This window comes from Gnatocerus cornutus, chromosome 7 (genome assembly GCF_029298725.1).
Source record: "Gnatocerus cornutus isolate USDA-ARS CGAHR chromosome 7, icGnaCorn1.1, whole genome shotgun sequence".
In the NCBI taxonomy this organism is placed as follows: Eukaryota; Metazoa; Arthropoda; class Insecta; order Coleoptera; family Tenebrionidae; genus Gnatocerus; species Gnatocerus cornutus.
This window is the reverse complement of record NC_142239.1, coordinates 15,463,788-15,485,745: the sequence shown is the minus strand read 5'-3', so window position 1 is coordinate 15,485,745 and position 21,958 is coordinate 15,463,788. Positions and strand designations below refer to the sequence as shown.

At 40.0% G+C, this 21,958-nt stretch overlaps 6 protein-coding genes across 6 annotated transcripts in view; 2 read left to right on the top strand and 4 right to left on the bottom strand.

The window, feature by feature from the left end:
* The window catches only part of LOC148171525 (uncharacterized), a 107,160-nt gene extending 103,534 nt beyond the window's left edge, over positions 1-3,626 (top strand). Inside the window, exons 5-6 of the mRNA XM_088041136.1 lie at positions 1,004-2,819; positions 2,873-3,626. Coding sequence (XP_087897262.1) covers positions 1,004-2,819; positions 2,873-3,618 — 2,562 coding nt within the window. The 3' untranslated portion in view covers positions 3,619-3,626. The remainder of the gene's footprint in view (positions 1-1,003; positions 2,820-2,872) is intronic.
* Positions 3,627-8,891: 5,265 nt separating this feature from the next.
* Positions 8,892-9,690, bottom strand: LOC148171524 (uncharacterized). The gene is made up of 4 exons (XM_088041957.1): positions 9,565-9,690; positions 9,360-9,518; positions 9,151-9,315; positions 8,892-9,102 (listed from the first exon to the last, which is right to left on the bottom strand). The coding sequence occupies exons 1-4, from the start codon at positions 9,673-9,675 to the stop codon at positions 8,929-8,931; spliced, it is 609 nt and encodes a 202-aa protein (XP_087898083.1). The 5' UTR covers positions 9,676-9,690; the 3' UTR covers positions 8,892-8,928.
* Positions 9,691-9,955: 265 nt separating this feature from the next.
* Positions 9,956-10,735, bottom strand: LOC148171523 (uncharacterized). The gene is made up of 4 exons (XM_088041959.1): positions 10,657-10,735; positions 10,451-10,606; positions 10,233-10,400; positions 9,956-10,186 (listed from the first exon to the last, which is right to left on the bottom strand). Exons 1-4 carry the CDS (start codon positions 10,708-10,710, stop codon positions 10,019-10,021), a joined length of 546 nt encoding a protein of 181 aa, XP_087898085.1. The 5' UTR covers positions 10,711-10,735; the 3' UTR covers positions 9,956-10,018.
* Positions 10,736-11,847: 1,112 nt separating this feature from the next.
* LOC148171522 (uncharacterized) lies at positions 11,848-12,609 on the bottom strand. The gene is made up of 4 exons (XM_088041958.1): positions 12,530-12,609; positions 12,326-12,484; positions 12,111-12,278; positions 11,848-12,060 (listed from the first exon to the last, which is right to left on the bottom strand). Exons 1-4 carry the CDS (start codon positions 12,587-12,589, stop codon positions 11,899-11,901), a joined length of 549 nt encoding a protein of 182 aa, XP_087898084.1. The 5' UTR covers positions 12,590-12,609; the 3' UTR covers positions 11,848-11,898.
* Positions 12,610-13,891: 1,282 nt separating this feature from the next.
* elg1 (enhanced level of genomic instability 1) lies at positions 13,892-17,396 on the bottom strand (the record flags this gene model as incomplete). Its single annotated transcript, XM_088041376.1, has 5 exons — positions 13,892-14,195; positions 14,242-15,196; positions 15,243-15,946; positions 16,040-17,081; positions 17,306-17,396. Coding segments are annotated over 5 exons (3,045 nt in total), but the record flags the coding sequence as incomplete, so codon positions are not given.
* A 40-nt stretch (positions 17,397-17,436) lies between these two features.
* LOC148171520 (E3 ubiquitin-protein ligase MARCHF6) lies at positions 17,437-21,950 on the top strand. The gene is made up of 3 exons (XM_088041374.1): positions 17,437-17,676; positions 18,834-20,626; positions 20,675-21,950. Exons 2-3 carry the CDS (start codon positions 18,838-18,840, stop codon positions 21,574-21,576), a joined length of 2,691 nt encoding a protein of 896 aa, XP_087897500.1. The 5' UTR covers positions 17,437-17,676; positions 18,834-18,837; the 3' UTR covers positions 21,577-21,950.
* The last annotated feature ends 8 nt before the right edge of the window (positions 21,951-21,958 follow it).

Here is a 21,958-nt window from a genome sequence, read left to right as displayed (position 1 = left end):
TGCATTAAAGAAAAGTTAGAAAACAAATTTAACGAATGTAAAGTGGAGGGAGCGCTGCGCCAATATCATTTCCAAGGGTTATTAAGCAAATAATTCAAATGATGGCAGCTTGAGACTGTGTACCTGGAACATCTTAGTGTGATTGATGATAGCGTTCGCTCTTTTCCTCCTCCTGGCGACCGTCATATAATTGTCCTGTCATTTATCAAGGATAATGGCTCGGCCATCTTTCTTTGGAGCTGTTACACGCCGCTAATTCCCTCAAATCTGTTTATGGGAAGAGGGATTCTGAAGACGATGTTTACCGACCGAAAACCGGCTCTGCCGTGAACGACAGCAATATGTCAGGGGGTCCTTGTACTACACGAAAGGCGGCGTTTTTCCAATTTGCACCAGACCTCCTCAACCGCGAAAGGGGATAGAAATTTCTATTCATTATAAAGATGTCGGAAATTTAACTCCGCAGAAATTGCTGCTCAGTTAATGCATAAAATATTTTGATGCTAACCTCTGCATAATCCCAAAGTGTAAAATTCTCTTCAAAGTTTCTCACTTTTTTTTCTTCTTCAATTTGAAAAACTATCTTAATCTAGAAAATTCAAGAATTGGGATTCTCTGTGGATTTTGGAAATTTGATTAAGTACATGACTGGAATATGTTTTATTTATCGTGCGTGCTCTTATCGCAATAATTCCCTTACTCCGCCTCTCACCCAATGAAAATGTTTCGTCGTGTTAATTAGTGATTAACTCATAAGAATCATTCGTCAATTGGTAGAGATAAGGAAATTCGTCCGCCCCCCCTTTTACAGTTTTTTCTAATAAAAACTACCAACCAAATTAATTACTCGAGTTTGGGCAAAAAAACGACTCCCATCTTATCTGCTTATCAGCTTATCACTAATTTAACGATACGACATATTTTCATAGGTTCAGGGGCGGAGCAAACTGTGGTAGAGGCAATAAAAAATATTTTGTCGGACTTGAACGCTTTTTTTTTCCAGATCATCTTCGACGAGTTTAAAGTGGGCCGCTACGAAGCCTCCGCTCTGGACGGCTGCCCCGACGGCTACATGCAACTAAGCGAACTAGGTCGCCCCTTCACCGGGGGCTCCTGGTGCGGAACCTCTTCAGGTCCTGCTGCTTATTACAGCGAGACTTCCACCGTCACCGTCAGCATTAAACTCTTCGGATCCCCTCAAATTCCATTGAAGTTCCAACTCCGGTACCGCTTTGTTTCCCGTCGCGAAGCCGTGGTGCGTTTCGGGTCTCCGGCTGCGCCTTTAGAACGTGGGCAAGTTGCACCAGGTACTTATTGTACTCGTCAGTTTGAAGAGTGTTATCGTAAACCGTGTCGTCTGCAATCACCGAATTATCCAGGGATGTACCCAAGGAACGTGTCGTGTTATTGGAGTCTTCGTCAGAAGTTTGTACCGACGTGTAAACATGCGATGATTGCAGTACGGCAAGAAGCGGCGCATAAGATGCACATGAAGAGATCGATAAATGTAGCTGGGTTGAATAAGACGGTTCGGGCTTTAAGAGCATGGAGGGACTGTACTGGAGAAAGAGACCACTTGATTTTCTACGATGGGGGGTCAACGAATGATCCAGTGCTCGCAAAATACTGCGGAGGAGATTGGTTACCGAGAGTTGTGTCCAGAGGACCGGAAATGTTAGTCGCTTTTCACTCATCGCCTTTTAGTATCCCTCTGCATTCACCGCCATCGCATTCACCGCTTCGAGGTTTCGAATTAGACGTGGACGTCATCTTCGCAGACTCTGACTCCTTAGACTACTCTAGACACAGTTTTTGCGAGTTTGATGTGAACGCCACTAGTCCTGATAGCGATGAAATCTGGACAGGGAGAGGAAGAAAAGGGCGCTTAGTAAGTCCTCGGCACTCTCTCCCTCCGAACACGACGTGCACGTATAAATTCAGAGGGTACCCCCATGATCTCGTCTGGGTTAGCTTCGTGTCTTACAGCCAAAGAGCTCTTTTAGTCGGCGAAAGCGCCCACGCTCTCCTTACCAATAGTTCCTTAGGAGGTGGTTGCTCCACCAGGTTACGCATCTGGGACGGTGCTCTTCTATTGGAAGACCGATGCGACGAACCTCCACGACTTTGCGACCATAGTGCTCTCAGCAACGCCACCAGAGTCACCAGACCGTGTGCTCTAGATGAAAGTTACTTATCATCCGGCCGAACTTTAGTTCTGCAGCACCACACAGAGGATGGTACCGCTCTCCACCCCGCCTCCTTCCGTCTAAAGTACGAATTTATAGACACACGACTAGGTGGTGACTTCTGGCCCGGCAAAGAAGCGGAAACTTGTTATCGCATTTTTAGAAAGAATCATTTAGGTGAAATAACGAATCCAAGAAACGTGTTCTTGTACGGTCGTGGTGGTGCAAAAGATCTGCACTGTGTCTATCGCTTTGAGGCCGATCTAGGCGAACGAGTTAGACTTCTTGTGAATAATGTGTCGTTTGGGTTGAGCCAGTCGTGTGAAACTGTAGTGGATCCACATAGTGGACGACCGGTTTGTGAACATTATTCTAGTGTTAAAGTGACGGAGTTGAGCGTCTGGGAGTTACCATGGAAAGACGTACGGATGCCACGCGGCTGCATTTGTGATAACTCTTCGCTGAGTAGTAAACCGTTAGTGTTCTTATCCGCTTCTAGGATTCTAGAATTGCATTTCACTGCCAGAGACATGAATATCACCGAAGATTTTACTGTGTTACATTTTCATGCCACGTTTGAGGTGGTGAAGATGCCGGATTGTCCTCGTAAGCAGCGTGTGAGGGGATATGGAGGTAATTTCCGTGTATTTTTTTTTAGAAAACGTGCAATTTCTTTTTTTGTGTAGGCGACGTCCAGTTTAACACTCCCCCCATCGACCGCAACGAGATACTCTGCGTAGGCATGCCCTGGCTGGTGGAAGCCCGCCACAACCGCAGCCTTTTCCTCCTCAGTTGGGGAGCTTTTCTGCCTCTGAAGCCGCGCACGGAGGAAACCACCCGTTGCCCAACCAACAACCGCGTCCTCATTTACTCCGGACGCCCTCCAAAGCTTGTGCGAGCTGTATGTCCTGCAGAGCCCGGCGCCAAACCCCTCGCAGTCCATGTTTTCAGCGAAGAATGGTGGGGCGAAGGTCTCGCCTCCGTCCACCAACGCCCCCCGAACTTCCTCGTGGAATGGGTAAGCAACGAGCCCGGCATCTCCGCCTTCAGCTGGTTGGAGATCTCCCGCTCTCGGTCATCTCTCCTCCAGCAACTCCAAGTCCCTGTGAACGTCACCGCCAACGAAACAGACTTAGAGTGTCCCCATAAATGCCCAGAACTCGACGCTTGCATCGGCGCGAGTCTCTGGTGCGACGGTAAAAACCACTGTCCTTCGGGATGGGACGAATCAGAGGCGCAATGTGGTGCCGCCTCCAAACTTCTCACTTCTTTACCAGGAGCTGCGTTGGCGGCGGCTGCGGCAGTGTTGTCTTCAGTAGTGCTTCTAGTGTGTCTCACGCTACACAGGTTGCGAGTCCGACGCCGGCGTCGGCTCGCCAAAAAGAAGCTTCTCACCGGCCCTAGGCTTTTGGATAACAGTTTGAATTCTTGACACAAGGCTCCTCCTGTAGAATATATACACGTGGATAGAGAAACGACCGTATGAGGTCAACTGTCTGTCGGTTCGTCCGTCCCTATGCTCACTTATTATCTACCGGTGCCTTTCAGTGATTCCAGACGGGTTTCTGTGGTGACTTCGCAGACCAGCTTCGGAACTGTGTGTACTTTGAACTATGCTTAGCAATAATGAATGAGTTCAATAGGAAATGAAAGAAGTAAGGAAGGAAATTCGAGCAGTGAGCTAAGTCATTTATCTTTCTATCGGTCGTGGCGGAACTCGCTCACTGTTCAGTTTTGCATGATAATAAGTATAAGAATGGAGATACAATAAGAATGACCTGGAAAAATCATTGATTTCTGGCAGTTAGCCGCATCGGAACTGCATTCGCAAATTTTGTGGTTGATTACATTTAATCTTTGCCGAAAAAGTCTCATTGACAACATATCTATGGTGGTTAAGATGAATTCGTTTTTAGAAAACAAGAAAAAATTTGTTCAATTGTTTGTTTATTTGTATTTGTTTCCAATCATTTTCAAATCGCGCGCCGTTTCCCGGCGCATCCACCATTCTTGAGCCCTCGTTTGCCCATCTAAATTCCCGAATAATCCCGCATATTTTATTTAAATTAAGCTGTTGCATTGAAATGCCCCGAGCTTGAAACTTCTCGAGCTCACTAAATGCAGTCACCAACAGATTCGGTCAATTTGCAACTAATTGTCGTCCAAAAACCAATTGCGCGTCACCGCAACCAATCGAAGATGTAAATGGACGATAAACATCTGAATGAGACCACCCCTCGAGCGCATTTTTACCCGAACAAATTGAGCTCTCATCGTCCACTCGATTTGTTTGGAAACAGTAATTTCTATTGATTTTTCCTCACGAACACAACACTCAAAAGTGACACATTGTGGTCATGTCCCTGCGAAGTCGCCACAGCCCCCGTAAGTGAATAGAGACAATCGCCTAACCCACCGCGCTACAAGTCACCAGGAAACTTTAATAAATTGTGCCAAAAGTGACGTCGTGAGTTGTTTTAATCAAATTTTGAGGACGCTGTGTTTCCTTTGAATCATTAGAGGACTTAACGCCGTTCATGTAGTGATCTTGAGAACAATGCTGTTTGTTTTCTACAGCTATTTTTGACTTTATAAGTAACATCAAGTGTTTAATCTTGTCGGACCGTTCAAAGCGTAGATTTATTTTGTCTCCGAAAGCTTTGTTCGCTCTGACAGTTTAAAAGGACGAGATAAGTTAGAAGTTGTTGCTTAGTGTTAAAGGTTTTGTCATTTTTGGATGGATTTTCACCTTCACTTTTGACGATTTCTTGTGATAATTTGATGCCAATTTTGTTGAACTTGACGGAGCGTAGAAGTTTTTCGACATACTCAAATTACCCGTCTTTGTGCCAAAGTCACGTTAGCGTGACTACAAACACATTCGTATTATTCTAATCGGTTCTGTCCCTAAAGTTTCCTCAAACTTCCCTTTTATTTTTGTTGGGTTTTGGCTACAATTTATTTACAACTTTATAATGAAATTAGGATTTTTACTCTTCCCAACCATCAAACAAACTTAAATCAAACTTCGGATTTTAAAGGCAAATTAAATTCCTCTGGGAAATTATTTTAAAATCTTTAAGAGCTGTTTCATGCGAACTCCTCATAATTCGCACTGGAAATAGGATTTATGAGGCGCAGGAATGCAACCTAGACACGAAAATTTACTGTTCGCACCTTTGGTATTTATTTTGTTGATGATGTGAGGTTGGTATCACTCCATTTATTTTGTGGCGGTTGTTTGTTGATTTTACAAAGCATTAGCGTCATCGCGATGTTTTTCAATAAAAATTGCTCATGCGGCACGAACATATTTTCACAACAAAAGTGTTTACGCATATTCGAAATAGTGTTATTACAACAAACTGCAACAATTTAACCTGATGGATCGCCGCCCCTTCTGGAAATTTCAGAAGCTTCAATTAACAAAGACACTGATTGATAGAAGACTGTTTTGCAACCTTCGACTCAATCGCTTGAGAAATGTAGGACAACAAAACAACCAAAAATTAATCCGTTTACACAACGTTGACGAAAGGAAATTCGACTTTTCCCCGGATTTTAGTTTTATAGAAGAATAACTCGAGAATGGTTTTATTCAATTTTGTGGATCGTAAAATTATCGAGTTTTTTGTTATGTTGTCATAAAAAATACGATCGGGGACGGTTCGAAAAAACTTAATAGACACTTTATCACGAGATTGGCGTTTTTATGAGTTATTTTTAAAATTCTCGGCTGAGATAAATAAAAACAGAGGGAGACTCGTCGTAAAAACGTGACTTTATTAAGCACCGCCCTCAAGACCGCCTCTTGTGGTGTTTTAATTTTTAAACTCCGCCCTCGTTCTGTCATATGCAGTGTTGTATGGTTGCATTTTGGTATTTTATCGCCCTATTGTGTTCAAGGCTACATTTTCTAATAAGAGAGAGTGAGACGTAGCTTGCTTGAATATGTAATAGGCGAGGGACGAAATAATTTACATTTATAGCGAGACGGATGTGATCTACACCACAACAACGGAATTTTTCCCCAGGATTCAAAACTGCCGCGTTAATAAATCTGACAGTTGGATGTGTACCACCGACTTTTTCTCCCCATTAAACTGATCCTTTCCAAATTGTTTCAATTCTCAGCCCACGGCTCTTTAAAAGCAAAATTTATCTTAGCAGGAACAAAAGCGGTGTAATTAATTGCTGCGTTGTTCATTTCTCACTGTTTCGATTTTTCTTGCAATTTACGATCCTTCGGGACAAATTTCAATATGGTGAATATTATTCATTGTTATCTACAATCGCGGCGTAGGCAGGACTCGGTTCGCCATAAATATTTGATAACACTTTTCCACTGAAAAGTTAGATAGAGAGTCGCTGTTTCCGGTCCTGGATCGTTTCCGGGATAACATAATGTTATTACTTTGTCACTGACCGGGAGATACTTGAAACACATCCAGTTAGGGAAGTTTAATCCGTTAAGTTATTGCAGGGAAAACTGAAAAATTGCCGACTGGGAAAAACTAAAAAATCGGAGATTTAGACGAGGGATGTTCAAATATCCATAACGCTATAAAAACGAACTTAAATCAAAAACTTCTAAAAGATTTTTAAAAAAGGTTTACATACTTTTTTACACAGGGTGGTTGGGTTTTTGAGTTTTATAATAATTTATTAAAAGTTTATTTTGTTTTGTAAATCATTCGCAGTGGAAGTTAAATTGAAAATTTGAAATACAAATACACAACTGGAAATAAAATAAACAAAAATACTCTTGAAATACAAATAAAAATGTTATAATTTACCTAAATAAATTTTACTTGGAGCTTAAACATTTTCGATCGAAAATTGATGAATAAACTTTGATTGAATTAAACTTAGAGCTCAGCAAACTCCTGAAATAGTCCAAATCCTAACAACCACAATGCATAAAGTTAAACATTAACCATATGCACTTTTAGGTCTCTCCACTAGTAAATTCGACAAGTCCGAACTGCACATGGGGCAAATATTGGCAAGCCTAATTAAGTTGTTCGGAATATCCCGCAAGATAACCTAATAACAATAAAGCAAATATTAGCCCCCTTGTACGTCCAAATACGCTCGGCCCAACCGTATAATTTTACATTAACGTATGAATAATCTGTATGTGTAGTAATTAGGAGTTCCGCTATCTGACTTGGCACACGTTTAATGTAATTGCATGCAAAATTCAGGAAGATAACACGAACACGTCACTCAGAAATCCACTCGGTACAAACGGAATATAAAAATTTCGCATGAAATCCGGCTACTTCATAAAGCTCTCTCTGAAAATAAAAGAATGAAAGCGAACACTTTACTCATTATGTGAAAAGATTTTAAAGTAAAACACAAAGACTCGACACATTTCCTTACTTTTAACAATAAAAAAGAAAAGTTTCCTCGGACGATTCCATAAAAACTTCTACGCGGCGCTCTGATGAAAGACTCAAATGTTCGCTATTTAACATTGTAGTTTATGTAGAAAGATGATTTAAGAACTGTTAACTCTGTGTATATATTTTGTACAGTCTTGCCCGATGTTTGTTTGCGATAGAGACCGGAGCAAATATTGTAATATACTTATTGTAATAATGAAACGGATTACCATGGGACTGAACGGATCGCTAGTGATTTAGGATAATGGTGAAGCAATTATTTGTGGTTGAATAAGCCACAGTAACAATTACGTCGATAAACTCTGTACATAGGACTCTGCATTATATTTTTCTGGACGTTTTAGTTTTCTCGTTATTTTGATATGAATCAAGGAGAAGGTGAGGCATGGCGACAGAATATAACAACTGCCACATTAGAGATGACTTATTGTACGTTAGAACGCATCTCTAAACGTTTGTACATAAATAACTATGATAATCATGTAGGAAGTTGTAAGTAGATAGTCCTGCACTTTATATTGTAAGCAATCACCAAATATAAAATAAATTATTAATAAAATTGGTTAGATTCTTGCCTCATAGATGCTCAGATTTCGTAATCTCGGTGCCTTCACCCCATCGAACGCAAATTTTATTTTCTTGTCCCTTCGTTAGAAAAGCTCTCGTAGGCTGTTACCGTTGACTATGTGGACATAGGACAGACTTGGAAAGTTGTAGACCAACAAAGAGACATAAATATTTAAGAGAACCGCAGTTTAGAGAAGCACGTCGGGCCCGACCCATATAATTTGTTGATCTCCAGAGGGTCGAAACACTGCAGTTCCGACGATAGACGCAGTCACGATGCGGATGCAGTTCCGCTTCAAAATGACAGAGCTTTTAACTATGTAAGCTGCAGACACTTCAAGTATGGAATTAAAAATTTCTAAAGTTCCCAATCCGCACTTTTCCTTCTATATAAAATCACTAGAGATTTTAATAATCAGTGTTTCGCTGGGAATGACATCGCAGAGATAAGCTCCTTCATCTCTGTTTCTTCGCAGTGGCATTAATTATGCAAAACCTATCCTGAAATCCCATCTTCGTTGTGACGCTCGGAGACTAGACGACACTATTGATTTTTGCCGCAGGTAATTCTTTTGGAGAAGCGATTAAACTGGTGTTTTTGGGACAGAAAGACGGGCCCTCCAAAGTAAATAATTTTAATTAAAGCGGCGTCTGAAATATGATTTCGGAGTTTTCACAGCTGGGACTCCGTTATTACGCACAAAAACTTGAATAAAAAACCAAAGAGTTCTGCATGAGGATTTATTATAGCTTTTTGATCATTTCTACCCCATCATTGACGATGCCGAAGGTTCGAAAATTTCAAGTTCCACTTTGACACACACCAAGTCTTCTTCATCAACTGCGAAATAAACTTCAGCTCGGTATCTCCCGTAGAAAACCTGAGGTGCATTCAGCTCTCCGTGAGTTGCTTTGAATTTTTCTAACTTGTAAGTCCCCTAGAAAAAAAGAGAATAGAACCGAGCTAAGTTCACTTAAAATCATACAGCTGGTAGTTTCGTCGTGTCTTTTATTGGCGGTTGCATTTGAGCACGCAAACGACTCCAAACTTCAGTGGCAAAAGTGTTAGCGAAAGGAACCAGTAGCTGGTTTTCGGTATCGTAGCAGTGATTCCATCCACCATTCGCAAATTTCTCAGCAGTTACACTTACCTGAAAAACTATCATTAAAATTAAAATTGGAAAATCGGACTTACTGAGAGGTCGCCTTCTTTGTCTTCTGGTAGAGTAAACGACAACGAGAAACTGTCAGTTTTATCTGAAGCCGTATCGACGGTAGCTTTTAAAGCGATGGTGTTAAGAGAATCACTACATTCATTGATTTCGTGGATTTTTATAGGACCTGGAGGACCAGTCTAAAAAAAATATTAATACACTCTATAAGAGACTAGAAAAGGTTACTTCGAGTAAATTGACGTGGGTGAAATTAAAGATGAAGAGGAAATAGACGATGAGCAGCGTTTTCATTTTGAATATTTGAAGAATTCCTGCTGGTTTTCTAAATATAAGCATGGTCGACGTGTCAGAACGAGAAACATTTCCGGTACAATACAACCAGGTTTTGTGAAAAAAATACCGAATGGCCGTGAAAAAGTTGTTACTGTTATTATTTAGTTATTATTAACAGCAAAAAATCGATTTAACTCAAGATTGGAATTATATTTTATCATCTAACTGATCTGATAGATTTGAAGGATCTTAAGAGTTTTGGAGAAATTTAAGAAATGGATCTATAGAATTGGTATTAAATGAAGATAATAGTTCTATGAAAGTAAACAGCGAAAAAAAGCAGTTTCTTTGAATTAAATTTTATTTAGACGTGCGTTTACCAATTTGACAAAGCGAAAGATATTTCTTATTTAACATTACCAGATGGTGGCGATATCTCAACTTCCACTTTAACACAAATAAGATCTTCATCATTTGCTGTTAAATAAATACTGGCCATGAATCTCCCATATGGAACTTGAGGAGTAGAAATATCTGAATACGTAGCTTTAAAATTCTCGATTATGTAAGACCCCTAAAATCAAACTTTAAAAAGAATCTAAACAAGTCTACTTTTGTACAGCTGGAATTCTATTTTCTTCTTCAATTTTGGGTTTAACTTGATTTTTAAAATTCTCCCAAATAGCTGCTATAAAACCGTTCATGAACTTGAAAAGTCCTTGGTCTTCTGTAGTGTAACCACTGTCTTCCCAACGATTGTTAACAAATTCTTCGACTAGTACAGTAACCTGAAAAATGTGATCACCACTAAAGAGATCCAAGAAACAGGACTAGTTACAAGGACGCTTTCGTCATAGTCTTGTGGTAACGTAAAGGACATCGTTAAACTATCGGTATTGTCAGAAGTCTTTAGTGTGGTTTTAAAAGCGGCGGTGTTAACTTTGGGGTCACATTCCAAGATTTGGTGAAATTTAATAGGACCTGGAGGACCATTCTAGAATGAAAAATTAATCTGCAATAAGACAGAAAAATCGCAGTACACACTTCGCACATTGATTTCGCGACGAAACAAAATAAAAGAAGTAAAAGTGACTTCATTTTAATTATACAAAAATCGTGGAGAAATTGGATATATACGTATTTTGGAGGACTGTCAAAAAAACATTTCCGGAATTGTTTCCGGTGAGAGCTTGTAAGGTTTGGAATTAATTGGTATTAAATCACTGATTAGATTAAACGATTAAAATGTAAAAATGTGATAACATGATCATGAAACTTAATTTTAATGCTTCATCTACTTTGACGGACTAGATTCGTAGTAGATTTTGAGTTGAAACTGTAGGTAAGACCGATAAAACAAGGTAAAGATAAAAGATAAGATGGAGCTTCCACCATTTTCTTACATTTTTCTTACAATCGCTATATCAAGTGAATATTTTGATTGTCATTTTAATTTCGAAATGACATTTTTTAGATCCAAGTACTTAAAAGTGACATAAAACTGTAAAATTGACTTACGAGTCCGTAACAATTTGACAGGAATTAAAATTGTAAGTATTCTTATTTATAGACGCATATTTGCGCCGATTTATTATATTCTAACCGTTGAATCTGTATATAAACTATATTCGTGTTTGAATCCGCACCCTAAAACAGTGTGTAAATTTTGTGAACTGAAGTCTCAATTTTAAATAATTTTCAGAATTGTCATTTGAAGTATTATCGTTGAATTTTATATTTTTCTGTGGTTGTAGAAAAATCTCGTTTTCTACTCTTGCGAAATGGATGTTACGCACATGACGTGTTGTCCAAACCACGTCTACATAGTGCGTAAAATGTTACCATTTCGCAACTTTTATTTCTCTTCTCTCCCAGTTCGGTACATTTAGCCAATGAAAAGTTCTGTACAAAATAAATGCGCGTGTTTTTTGCCATAAAAATACTTTGATAAAGACAAAGCGAGTAAATAAAAAACTTATTTTTGATTTTAATCCGATTTCAATCGCATTTTCCAGTTTAAAATCTTTAATAAATCCCGCTGAAGAGCTAACATCATTTTAGCAGCACGAGCAACATTTATAAAAATGTTCTTCTGCGAATCTGCTTTGAAGATAAATATGTTTTGTTTAATAAAGAATCAGAAGAGCATCTGAGCGCTCTTGGCTTAGGCATGAAACTATAAAAGAAGGAAAGAACAAAAACAGACGTTTCTTTTATCCCAGACAATTAAACTCGTTTATCTGCTTTAATATTCTGTATTTTCAACAACTCCGGCATTTTTCACATTTATTCATCTTCCGGTTCAAAACATTCCACGTCTACCTTCAAACAAAGAATGTCTTCATCTCCTTTCGACAGAATCACGTTAGATCTTAGTCTTCCATAATAAACCTGAGGCGTGTTAATATCTTTCCAAGTAGCTTGAAAGTCCTCGATTTTATAATCTCCCTGAAATACGTAATGAACTTAAGAACATCAAGATAAAAAATTCCTAATACAGCTCGTATTTTATTGAACTCCATCATATAAGGCACTACTTTTTCTCTATAGTCTTTCCAGATGGTTGGAATAAAATCGTTAAGAAATTTAAAGAAGGGCTGTTGTTCAACTTCATAAACTCCTTCCTGCCAACTTGACCCATCATATTTATCCACCACAACAGACACCTAAAAAACAATATCAACAGTTTTATTTCCCCTTAAACAAAAGTTACAAAAGTGTCGTCCTCAAGATCTTCAGCCAATGAAAATTCCAAAGTAAGACTGTCGACCTTTTTCGAATCAGTCTTTAGGTTTTGCTTCAAACTGACAGTATTAAGATCTTCATCACAATCAGTGACTTCGTAGATTTTAATGGGACCTACAGGCCCCGTCTAAAACAAATTGTATTGCAAGAAGTTACAAAAAATGTGACTTACGTCTGCTGCATCAGAAAGCGCAACAATTGCTGCAAAAAGTAGAGTTTTTTTTAGATTCATTTTCGAAATGATTCGGTGGATGGACGGTAAAATGTGTTATTTATAAGTTTTAACGCACGATATTTGCTTGTACGACAAAATCAGCCTTGTTTCATTAGCGATTTTTTTTGGCGGAAATGGATGTTGTACTAGTGATTTTTTTACTCTCTCAATGAGCCCTTCCTGTTTTAGCCTAGAATTTCAATTTCAATTTCAAATTTGGCGCCTCCAGCAAGTTTCTTTCTAAATTATTTAATCTGAGCGTTCTCGAAAACAGAAAAAGAAATGACGCTGGAGCTCCGCCTTTTTAAATCGAAATCGAAATTAGTTCGGCTTCCAATATTTTTACTTTTGATAAGTTATCGATTTTGCGGCGTGATTGGGTTACCGGGGTAAAAGATTGAATATTCCAGTAACGTGCGTGTCGTATTTGCATCGAGAGCACTTTCAACCCTCAATAATTAGGGTGCATTTTTTAGACAATGTCCGCAGGAAATGACAGGAATCAGACGTCTAGGAGGGTACTTATAAGGGTGCGACTTGACCTAAGGGTTAGGCCATTAACGCCAACAAATTAATTATAGGTTTCTGGAAATGTTAAAACCGTTCTCTTATCACAAAAAGGTCGCTTTATTGGGTTTTTACTTTTATGGGAGGGTTAATAAAGGGATTTAAATGAAAGTGTCTGGATTAGAATTCGGATATAAATCTGGGAAATAATAAAAGTTGTAAAATTAGGCAATTTTGGTAATGTGGATTAGGTTTGATAAAGTGGCGGGTTTAAGTGTGAAAAAACGGATTTTGGTGAAAAATTGGGGATTAGATAAAAAAAGAAACGACGGTACAATTTTTTTATGATCACATTCAAACCACTTATCAATTTTGTCATTTCTATAAATATATATCTTAGTGTTTATGACCTCGAATTTTCTCCACTTTTAAATTCTGCCGTTGTAGGTGCTTTATTCGATGGCGATCTATCTGCTGATGCAGCAGGATTGTTAGCAGCTTCGCACTATTATATTCTGCTATCGCAGGAAGTCGATCTGACATTCAACTATCACTTGTGATGATGTCCATTAAATTTGCTCCAACATGTCAGTGTCTAGTAAATTTCCACTACCATGAGTATTGCATGCCAGTGCACATTTAATTAAACGGAACTTGAAGTAATTAAATACAGACGTTTTGGTTGACAACACTCTGTCGGTAATGCTTTATTACCAATGTTACGACAAAATAGGCCCTTTGAGACCGATCCTCCGAATTACAGGTATAACATTGTAGTACCAATTTCTGAGAACACCAAGAAAACGAAATACAGGTTCTTAAATAATATATTTTATCATAAAACTGTACAAATTAACACCATAATCAGTCCCGGATCTGGAAAAGCTCACAGGCCATTTTGTAACTGTTCTCCCCACCACGCACCCCTAAACTCTTCAAATAACTATAAAACCTATTTCCACGTTTATTATTATTCGCCGCTCGTTTGATCTCCGCCCTTGCCATACTCCTTAGACACGGCATGTAATCCATTGCTACCGCCTTCCTCCATAAAGAATCTCCCACAAGAAGAGCATCCTCCAGTTTGGATTCACACGAATGTTGTTTCACCCTCCATCTGCAAACAAAACTAAGACATTTGAAACATTGCTAGGACGACATACTTTCGCTCCGAGGTCCCTGGAACCGCTAGGTTTAAAGAAGAAGGCGAACTCTCCCACGTTCTTTTATACAGTTGAAATTGTTGTTGTAAAACAGTGTGAGCCAAATCATCACCTAAGTCGTGACTACTGTAAATGGACATGTTTTCCTCCAATCCGAGGCTATTCTTCGGTTTCGTGCGCCATTTTGGTTTTAAGCTGTTTTGGTTTTGGCTGTGGGCACACATGACGTCAGAGAAAGCCATAGCGTCGTAGCATTGACTCAGCATTTTTAATTTCTTCTTGTTTTCTACTTTAGATGGGTTCAAGATGGACGGGAGGTTCCACCAAATGGTCTCCAGGTTGTCACAGTGTGGTAAACTGAACAAATCGTAATGTTTGAAGACTTGGTAAGTGACAAGACAGTCACCATGCACTTGGATGTCTTCAGAAGAATCGTCTAACTTCAGATCTAAATTTGAGTCCTCTATTTTTACCGAGTTGTCTATGCTCGTTTGGCTACAAGTTTCGATCTTTTTACCCCCTGAGCTGACATACAGTTGGAGTTGAAGCAAAGTCCGGCGAATGTCGCCTCTGTTATAAAGCAGAAGGTCCTCGAGTGAGCTTGCCTCCACATATAGTCCTTCTACTAAGCATACAATTTGTAACCAGATGGTTAAAATTGACGATAGAGGAAGAAACAAGATGGTCCTGTAGTTACTAAGGACCTTCTGAATGGTGGTTACAGGCTCGTCTGTCGTTGTTAAGATAATCGGTCTTTTGCTCGTGGTAATAATCTGGGAGAGGACAGTACTAAAGCCTTCGTCTTGGTCAAAGACCACATCTACATCCTCAATCAACAACACACACTTCTTTGATGATGGTTGGTCTTTCTTCTCGTTAACGAACGACAGAATGTCTTTCTTGCAGACTTGGTGAGACTGCGTCGCTTCTTGTAGCTCTTGTTGTAGCCGTTTACCTATTAAAACCAATTAGTGATATACAGTGTGTTGAGTGAAACAAACCTGTTCGTTTGCTCGACGCGTTCACTTCCAAGACGTTAAAACCCAGTTCGTTGCACACCGCGTATACTGCAACAGTCTTACCACTCCCTGTTGGTCCTTTCAAAATTACAGTGCTACCAAACATTTTAACACTATCTCGACTATCGCCATCGGTAATATCAAATTCAGATTCGCTATCAGTCTTCTTCAAACTCTTGGGAAAAGCCAGCCAGTTGGTTAGCCACTCTTTTAGAGCCGTGACGCTGTTATGATTGCCGATGATATCAGAAGAAGACGTCGGTTTGTATTTCTCGGTCCAGAGCGCTTGGGTGTTTTCTTCGTTTTTAACCAGTGGTACCAACTGTGGTTTCTCTACCTTCTTTTTCGGACGACCTCGACGTTTTTGAGCAGGAGCTTCTTTTTCCTTCCTCTGACCACACTTTTCGTACAACGAATTAAAAATCTTGTACACTGGATAGTCAGGGTTCTTGGTTTTGATCTCAGTTATTATTTTTTTAGGGTTTTTTATTTTTACGGGGAAAACTTCGCCACGGGTTCGGAGATCTGGTGTAGTTTTCTGGGTGAATAACAATGGTTTGATTTCAATGCTACCAACTTCGGCTATTAGGTTCAAATCGACTTTTGGGAGATCCCAGAAGCGGTTTTCGGTTTTTTGTTGCACGTGACTCACTGTGGGGAACACGTCGAACTCCACGTCTTCAGCGCTGGAAAGAGATGTTATATTTCATTAATTAAATTAAATTTCCCGCCAAATAACAATACAACCAATCAAAAGTACGTGCGAAATTTAAACGTACCATTGCTGCCTCTCCATTTCCTTCTTCAGCGAGGATGGAACTCCACTCTGAAGAAACTGTCTTCGTGCTTCGACTTCTTTGGGATCTAATTTGGGCTTTGGAGCTGCTTTCAAAAAGACGGGGGCTACTTTAACATCTTTCTTTCCTTTCTTTTTATTTTTGAGGGCATCTTCTTCATCTAAGAAATCAAATTCATGATACATTTTGGGCCTCAATCTTCGGGTTCTTAGTGATCGCCTCCTATTATTAGAATTTTCTACTTCAGCAGGAATGGAATCAATTTCAGCTTCTTTTAGAGTTTCATTAGACTCATCAGTTTTCTGGGACTCTGTACTGTCTTCTGAAGCAGTTTCTAATTTAAGGTCTCCATGTGCATTGGCTTCTTCAGAGTTGTCTGTAGCCACTTCTTCAAGGTCTTTCTCTTCATTCTCACTTTCTTCTGGTTTATTCTCATCCATACAAAGCTTTATTTTAAATCTCCACGCTTTTACTGATCTTGGAGTCAATTTCACGTCGTTCTCTTCACACTCTTCTTTTTTATTCAAAGACATTCTATTTCTCTTCTTCTTTCTTTTAACAGGAGAGATCATTTCAATCTTTGCGTCATTGCTACTTTCACTCTCAGTACCAATAACTGCGCATTTCCTCCTTTTAGTGATAACTTCATCATCACTTTGGCAATCAATTTGGAGCATCTTTTTAAGTTTCTCCTCTCTCTTCTCTAACTTATAACTGATACAATTACCAATTTCGTCATATTCCCTCTTTCTTTTTGCCGCTTTCTGAGCCGCCCAACCTTCCAAGCGACTTTTTCGAGCTTTAAGTTCTTGTTTCATAACCACAGTATCCAAAGATTGATTTAACTCAACTTCACGACCTGGAGAATTCCGTCCTGTAACCTTATTCCGACTGTGCATCATAAACTCAAAGGCGTTCATTTTCGGGGAGGATTCAACGTTCTCTTTTTCTTCTTTACTTGACGCTCCGGACCGCGGGGACTTGAGGGGGCTCCGGTTACCTTTAGGTGTCTTTTTAGGGGTTTCTGTGGGGACAGCATGGTTATTAATCACTGGTTGATCTCTCATTGTTAAATTTAATTAATTTTTTACCAAATTACTGTTTCATAATAGTAAAAAACACTTCCCGCCAAAGCGAGGCTTGTTGACTTTTTCGTGACGTTTGAGGTTATGCCCGAGTGTGGTTAAAGTAGCGTCGGCACTTTCACCACATTCTAGTTGTAAAAAATTATTACGGTGCTAAACTTACGTAAAAAGCAATTTGTGATATTTTGTATTACTTCTAGACTTATTTTTGATGCACTGATTCTTTTTGTGTAGTCTGAGGGACAGAAAACCTTTTAGTAAAGTTCTAGTGATGTTGTGAATGTCAGGTTGCCACTCCTCAAGGTTGGTAATTCTGAACCAACAGAGAAACGCAGTGACGAGAAACGTCAGTTTTGTGGAGTTTGTTACGTCAAAATAGTCGTCTTAAAAACTCGTCCAAATTATATGAAAATCGCAGTGTATATCTGATTTTCCGGTTCTTGCTTTTCTTTCTACTGCGTTTTTATCATCAGGAGTTGGATGCAACATGGTTTTGACATTTGGATAGATTTTGGTGTCGAGAACATACAACAGGTATTTTCTATAATTTTTTATTACGTATCTGAGGTTTGTTTGTATTGTCACGTTGTTTTTGCACAAACAAGTTTCCATAAGACGTGTTATACTATAATAAAAAATAAGATTTAATTGAATGAAATTCTCATATCAGAATGCCTCCAGTGCTAGAATGTTCTGTTTATCACACTATACTAGACGACCCTAAAACACTCAACATTGGAACAATTCCCAAATTTTTGTTGTTGCTTTCAGAAATAGAATTAGTGGCATAGATACATTATTTTTATTCCAGTAAACATTGCGACTTGTTCTTAGTTAGGATATTACATAAGATAATTTAAGAGTTTTCATTTTCAGTCGTTTTTTATGGAACACTTTCGTAGCTCGGGGCTATAAATTATAAAACTTCCGCTCACTTAATTACAGAAAACGCCACCTTTTTATCGCGACCTTGTAAAAGGTGAAAGCCACACTGGTGGGGTCAATTAACTGTGATAAAAGGTAACTTGTCTGATAACGAGTGTGAAAATTGCCTTTGTGGCAGAGAAAGCTGGAGGGATCTGAAGATGTGTGACGAAACGGTGCATAGTGGTTGGCCTGGTTTTTGAAGTACTTGCAGTAATTTACAGTTGTAATGGCTAATTGTGTTAAAACGGGTTCATTCACATGAAAGCAATTAATTTAATCTTCATGTTTTCAGTTATGACTATTTTCTTATCAAAAGTCACAACTTGAAGAATCCAATTGCTTCTAAACCTGTTACGAGTAGTCAAATCTTATCCTTATTAGTCTGGACGTTTACTTAAGAATTGATTTGAACTACTTTGTTTTAGTTGTTATTCAATTTTTATTAAAAAAAAACTTAAGCAAGCTTAAAATATCGAAGTTGATGTGTTACGAGCAAAAACTTCACTCTGAGTGACATTTGGTTGAAATACTGCGACAGGTGAGGCTGTTTTGCTGGTGTCAAAGATTTTTGCTCTCGACTCTCGACTGTCAATAAACGAATAACATAAATTGAAATATTGCGACCTTTCATATGCTATAATTTCCATATACGTATTTCAAGGACGAAAACAAATCACATGTTTCATTAAAATCCATCAATTATTATGTAAGGCTTTATTAAATTCGATGATTTGCAACGTTTTTACTATTATTTTTTCTTTTAGAATCATGATGGATTCCGAGCTCTCCAGCGCGGACATTTGTCGTGTATGTCGCTCGGAAGGCGCCCCCGAGCGTCCCTTGTTCCACCCCTGTATTTGCACCGGCAGCATCAAATGGATCCACCAAGAATGTTTGATGCAATGGATGCGTTACTCCCGCAAAGAGTACTGCGAACTCTGCAGTTACCGCTTCTCTTTCACCCCTATTTACTCCCCTGATATGCCTCGACGCCTCCCTGTTAAAGATCTAGCCGCCGGTCTTCTTTCCTCGATTGGCACCGCTATCAAGTACTGGCTTCACTACACTCTGGTTGCTATTGCGTGGCTTGGAGTGGTACCGCTGACTGCTTGTCGAATCTACAGAGCTTTGTTTGCGGGAACAGTAGACGCGATTCTTACTCTTCCTTTTGAACTACTGTCTTTGGAGAATCTAGCATCGGATATTTTCCAAGGATGTTTTGTCGTCACGTGCACTTTGTTCGCTTTCGCTGGATTGGTGTGGTTAAGAGAACAGATTTTACATGGAGGCGGACCGGATTGGTTGCAACGGGACAACGCCGGGATACCCGAACTTGAGGTTCCCGCCCCTATTCTAAACAATAATATTCCAGAAGAGGTGGAAAACGTGGAAGAGAACGTCCAAGAACCCGAAGAACCCGTAAGACCACAAGACAACGAAGCGGCACCACAGGAAGAAAACGAACCCAATGGAGGTGAAGACAACAATTGGATTCCCATGGAGTGGGACCGCGCAGCTGAAGAAATCACCTGGGAACGACTCCTGGGTCTTGATGGTTCACTCATGTTTCTCGAACACGTCTTCTGGGTCATCTCTTTGAACACGTTGTTCATCCTCATCTTTGCATACTCGCCGTACCATATGGGTTTGATGACGCTCTCGCTTGTAAACATGCGGGAAACAGCTTCAGCGAGCCACTTCGAAGGGCTGTTGACCACTCTTGTTGGTTACTGCACCGTGGGATTGTTCTTCGTGTTTTTCCATCGTGTTGCTGGAGTCCTCGGCTTCTACAGAGCGAAAAGAGTTCTGGGATTGTGCTACGTCGTCGTCAAAGTCTCCATGTTATCAGTAGTGGAAATCGGGATCCTCCCGCTAGTTTGCGGCTGGTGGCTGGATATCTGCTCCCTCGCCATGTTTGACGCCACCTTAAAAGACCGCGAAAGTAGCTTCAGCGCTGCTCCTGGTACCTCTATCTTCATCCACTGGCTAATCGGAATGGTTTACGTCTATTACTTCGCATCTTTTGTTCTCCTTCTGCGAGAGATTCTAAGACCTGGAGTTCTTTGGTTTTTGCGCAACTTTAACGACCCTGATTTTAGTCCCATCCAAGAAATGATTCATCTGCCGATCTTGGAACATATCAGGAAACTTCTTATTTCGGCGGTGATTTTTGGAAGCGTCGTATTATTGATGTTGTGGCTGCCAATAAGAATCTTGAAGATCTTGTTACCCAGTTTTCTGCCTTATACTGTTTCGCTCAATAGCGAGACACAAGTCAATGAGTTGTCTCTGGAGTTGCTGCTCCTCCAGGTGATTCTTCCAGCTTTGTTGGAACAATCCCACACTAGAATATGGCTAAAAGGGTTGGTCAGGAATTGGTGTAGAGCTGTAGCCTGGATTTTGAGCATCCATTCCTACTTGTTGGGTAACGCGGATGGACAACAAAACCGAGAAGAGCCAGGAAATGCGAATGGGCAAGTCCCGGTGAATCCTCCAGAACCAGGGGCTGGTTTGGGGGCGGCACACCAGGCGTTGCTATTAATGGAACCCCCATCAGGTACGATGTTACCATTTGAAACCAACTGGACTGACTCTTGTTTTTCAGGTTTCCAGCCCTACGAGCGCCCTTCTTTCTTCGTGGCTCGTCTAGTGGGTCTCCTCATCTTTGTCTGCATATCTCTCGTCGCTTTCAGTCTCACCGCTCTCACTCTACCCGTTTGGTTGGGCCGCCGTGTCATGGCCCTTTGGCTTGTTGGTGCTCCGCCTCCAGGCCCCCAAATCTCTGCCAGCGCCGCCCAAGCTGAAGTTAAAGTCCACGAACTTTACACTGCCGCCTGCGGTCTCTACCTGTGTTGGTTATCAGCACGAGCTATCACTTTAATAATGAGTTGGCTTCCTCAAGGACGCGCCGCTATGATATCTAGACTCAAACAATGGTGCATTTTGGGTTTGAAGACTATAGTTGCCAGCACTATTCTCTTGGGAGTCATCCCGTTACTCTTCGGAATGTTATTGGAGCTTGTGGTCATTGTACCACTGCGTGTTCCGATCCATCAGACTCCAATTTTGTTCATTTGGCAAGACTGGGCGCTGGGTGTTCTTTACACGAAGATTGCTTGTGCAGTGACCATGATGGGTCCAGATTGGTTCTTGAGAGCTGCTATAGAAAGAGCATATCGTGATGGGATTAGAGATATGCATTTGAGTTTTATTTTTAGACAGTTAGCAGCACCGGTTATAGTCAGTTTCGGGTTAGCATTGGCCGTGCCATACGTTTTAGCCTACTCAATCGTTCCATTATTTGTTAGCAACTTACAGATGAGGAACTTGATCGCGAGAAGGCTCTACCCGTTTTTGTTGCTCCTCTGTGCTCTGGGTGTGGTGATAGTTTTACAAATCAGACAATTTAAAAAATTATACGAGCATATTAAAAACGACAAATATTTAGTAGGACAACGATTGGTGAATTACGACCACAGGAAAGCTAAAGCGCAGAAAGACACTTAATTTTGTTAGGGTTTGCAATTTTTTCGGCTGATAATACACTTCTCCAGTTTGTGGCTAGGTTCATTCCTGTGAATATTATTTATTTTCTATTGTATATAGCGGATGTATTTTCTGTTGTTCTTTATATAGTAGCGTATTTGAAGTTTACGTTGTGACAATGTGATGTTAGTGCTTGACCGCGCTTTTGTCATACAAAGTCTGTGATATACACAAAATGCCCTACAAGCTGAAAAATTTAAAGAAATACCAATTTCTCTATAGACCGTTGCTTTTAAAAAGCAAATATGGTTGGCACTAATCTCACTAGATTATTATTACACAACCAGGTCATATTATCTCCTAATTTTACTATAATAAAGACTGTTTTTGCAAAAGGTGGATT

Coding starts and splice junctions, on each gene's coding strand:
- LOC148171524 (XM_088041957.1), bottom strand. CDS start 9,675: ATGCTTATATTTAGAAAACCAGCAGGAATTCTTCAAATATTCAAAATG. Junction 9,316..9,359: donor ACAAAGAAGGCGACCTCTCA/GTAAGTCCGATT, acceptor ATAGTTTTTCAG/GTAAGTGTAACTGCTGAGAA. Junction 9,103..9,150: donor ACACGACGAAACTACCAGCT/GTATGATTTTAA, acceptor CTTTTTTTCTAG/GGGACTTACAAGTTAGAAAA.
- LOC148171523 (XM_088041959.1), bottom strand. CDS start 10,710: ATGAAGTCACTTTTACTTCTTTTATTTTGTTTCGTCGCGAAATCAATG. Junction 10,607..10,656: donor TCGCGAAATCAATGTGCGAA/GTGTGTACTGCG, acceptor TTTTCATTCTAG/AATGGTCCTCCAGGTCCTAT. Junction 10,401..10,450: donor ACTATGACGAAAGCGTCCTT/GTAACTAGTCCT, acceptor CACATTTTTCAG/GTTACTGTACTAGTCGAAGA.
- LOC148171522 (XM_088041958.1), bottom strand. CDS start 12,589: ATGAATCTAAAAAAAACTCTACTTTTTGCAGCAATTGTTGCGCTTTCT. Junction 12,485..12,529: donor CGCTTTCTGATGCAGCAGAC/GTAAGTCACATT, acceptor AATTTGTTTTAG/ACGGGGCCTGTAGGTCCCAT. Junction 12,061..12,110: donor AGTTCAATAAAATACGAGCT/GTATTAGGAATT, acceptor TACGTATTTCAG/GGAGATTATAAAATCGAGGA.
- LOC148171520 (XM_088041374.1), top strand. CDS start 18,838: ATGATGGATTCCGAGCTCTCCAGCGCGGACATTTGTCGTGTATGTCGC. Junction 20,627..20,674: donor ATTAATGGAACCCCCATCAG/GTACGATGTTAC, acceptor CTTGTTTTTCAG/GTTTCCAGCCCTACGAGCGC.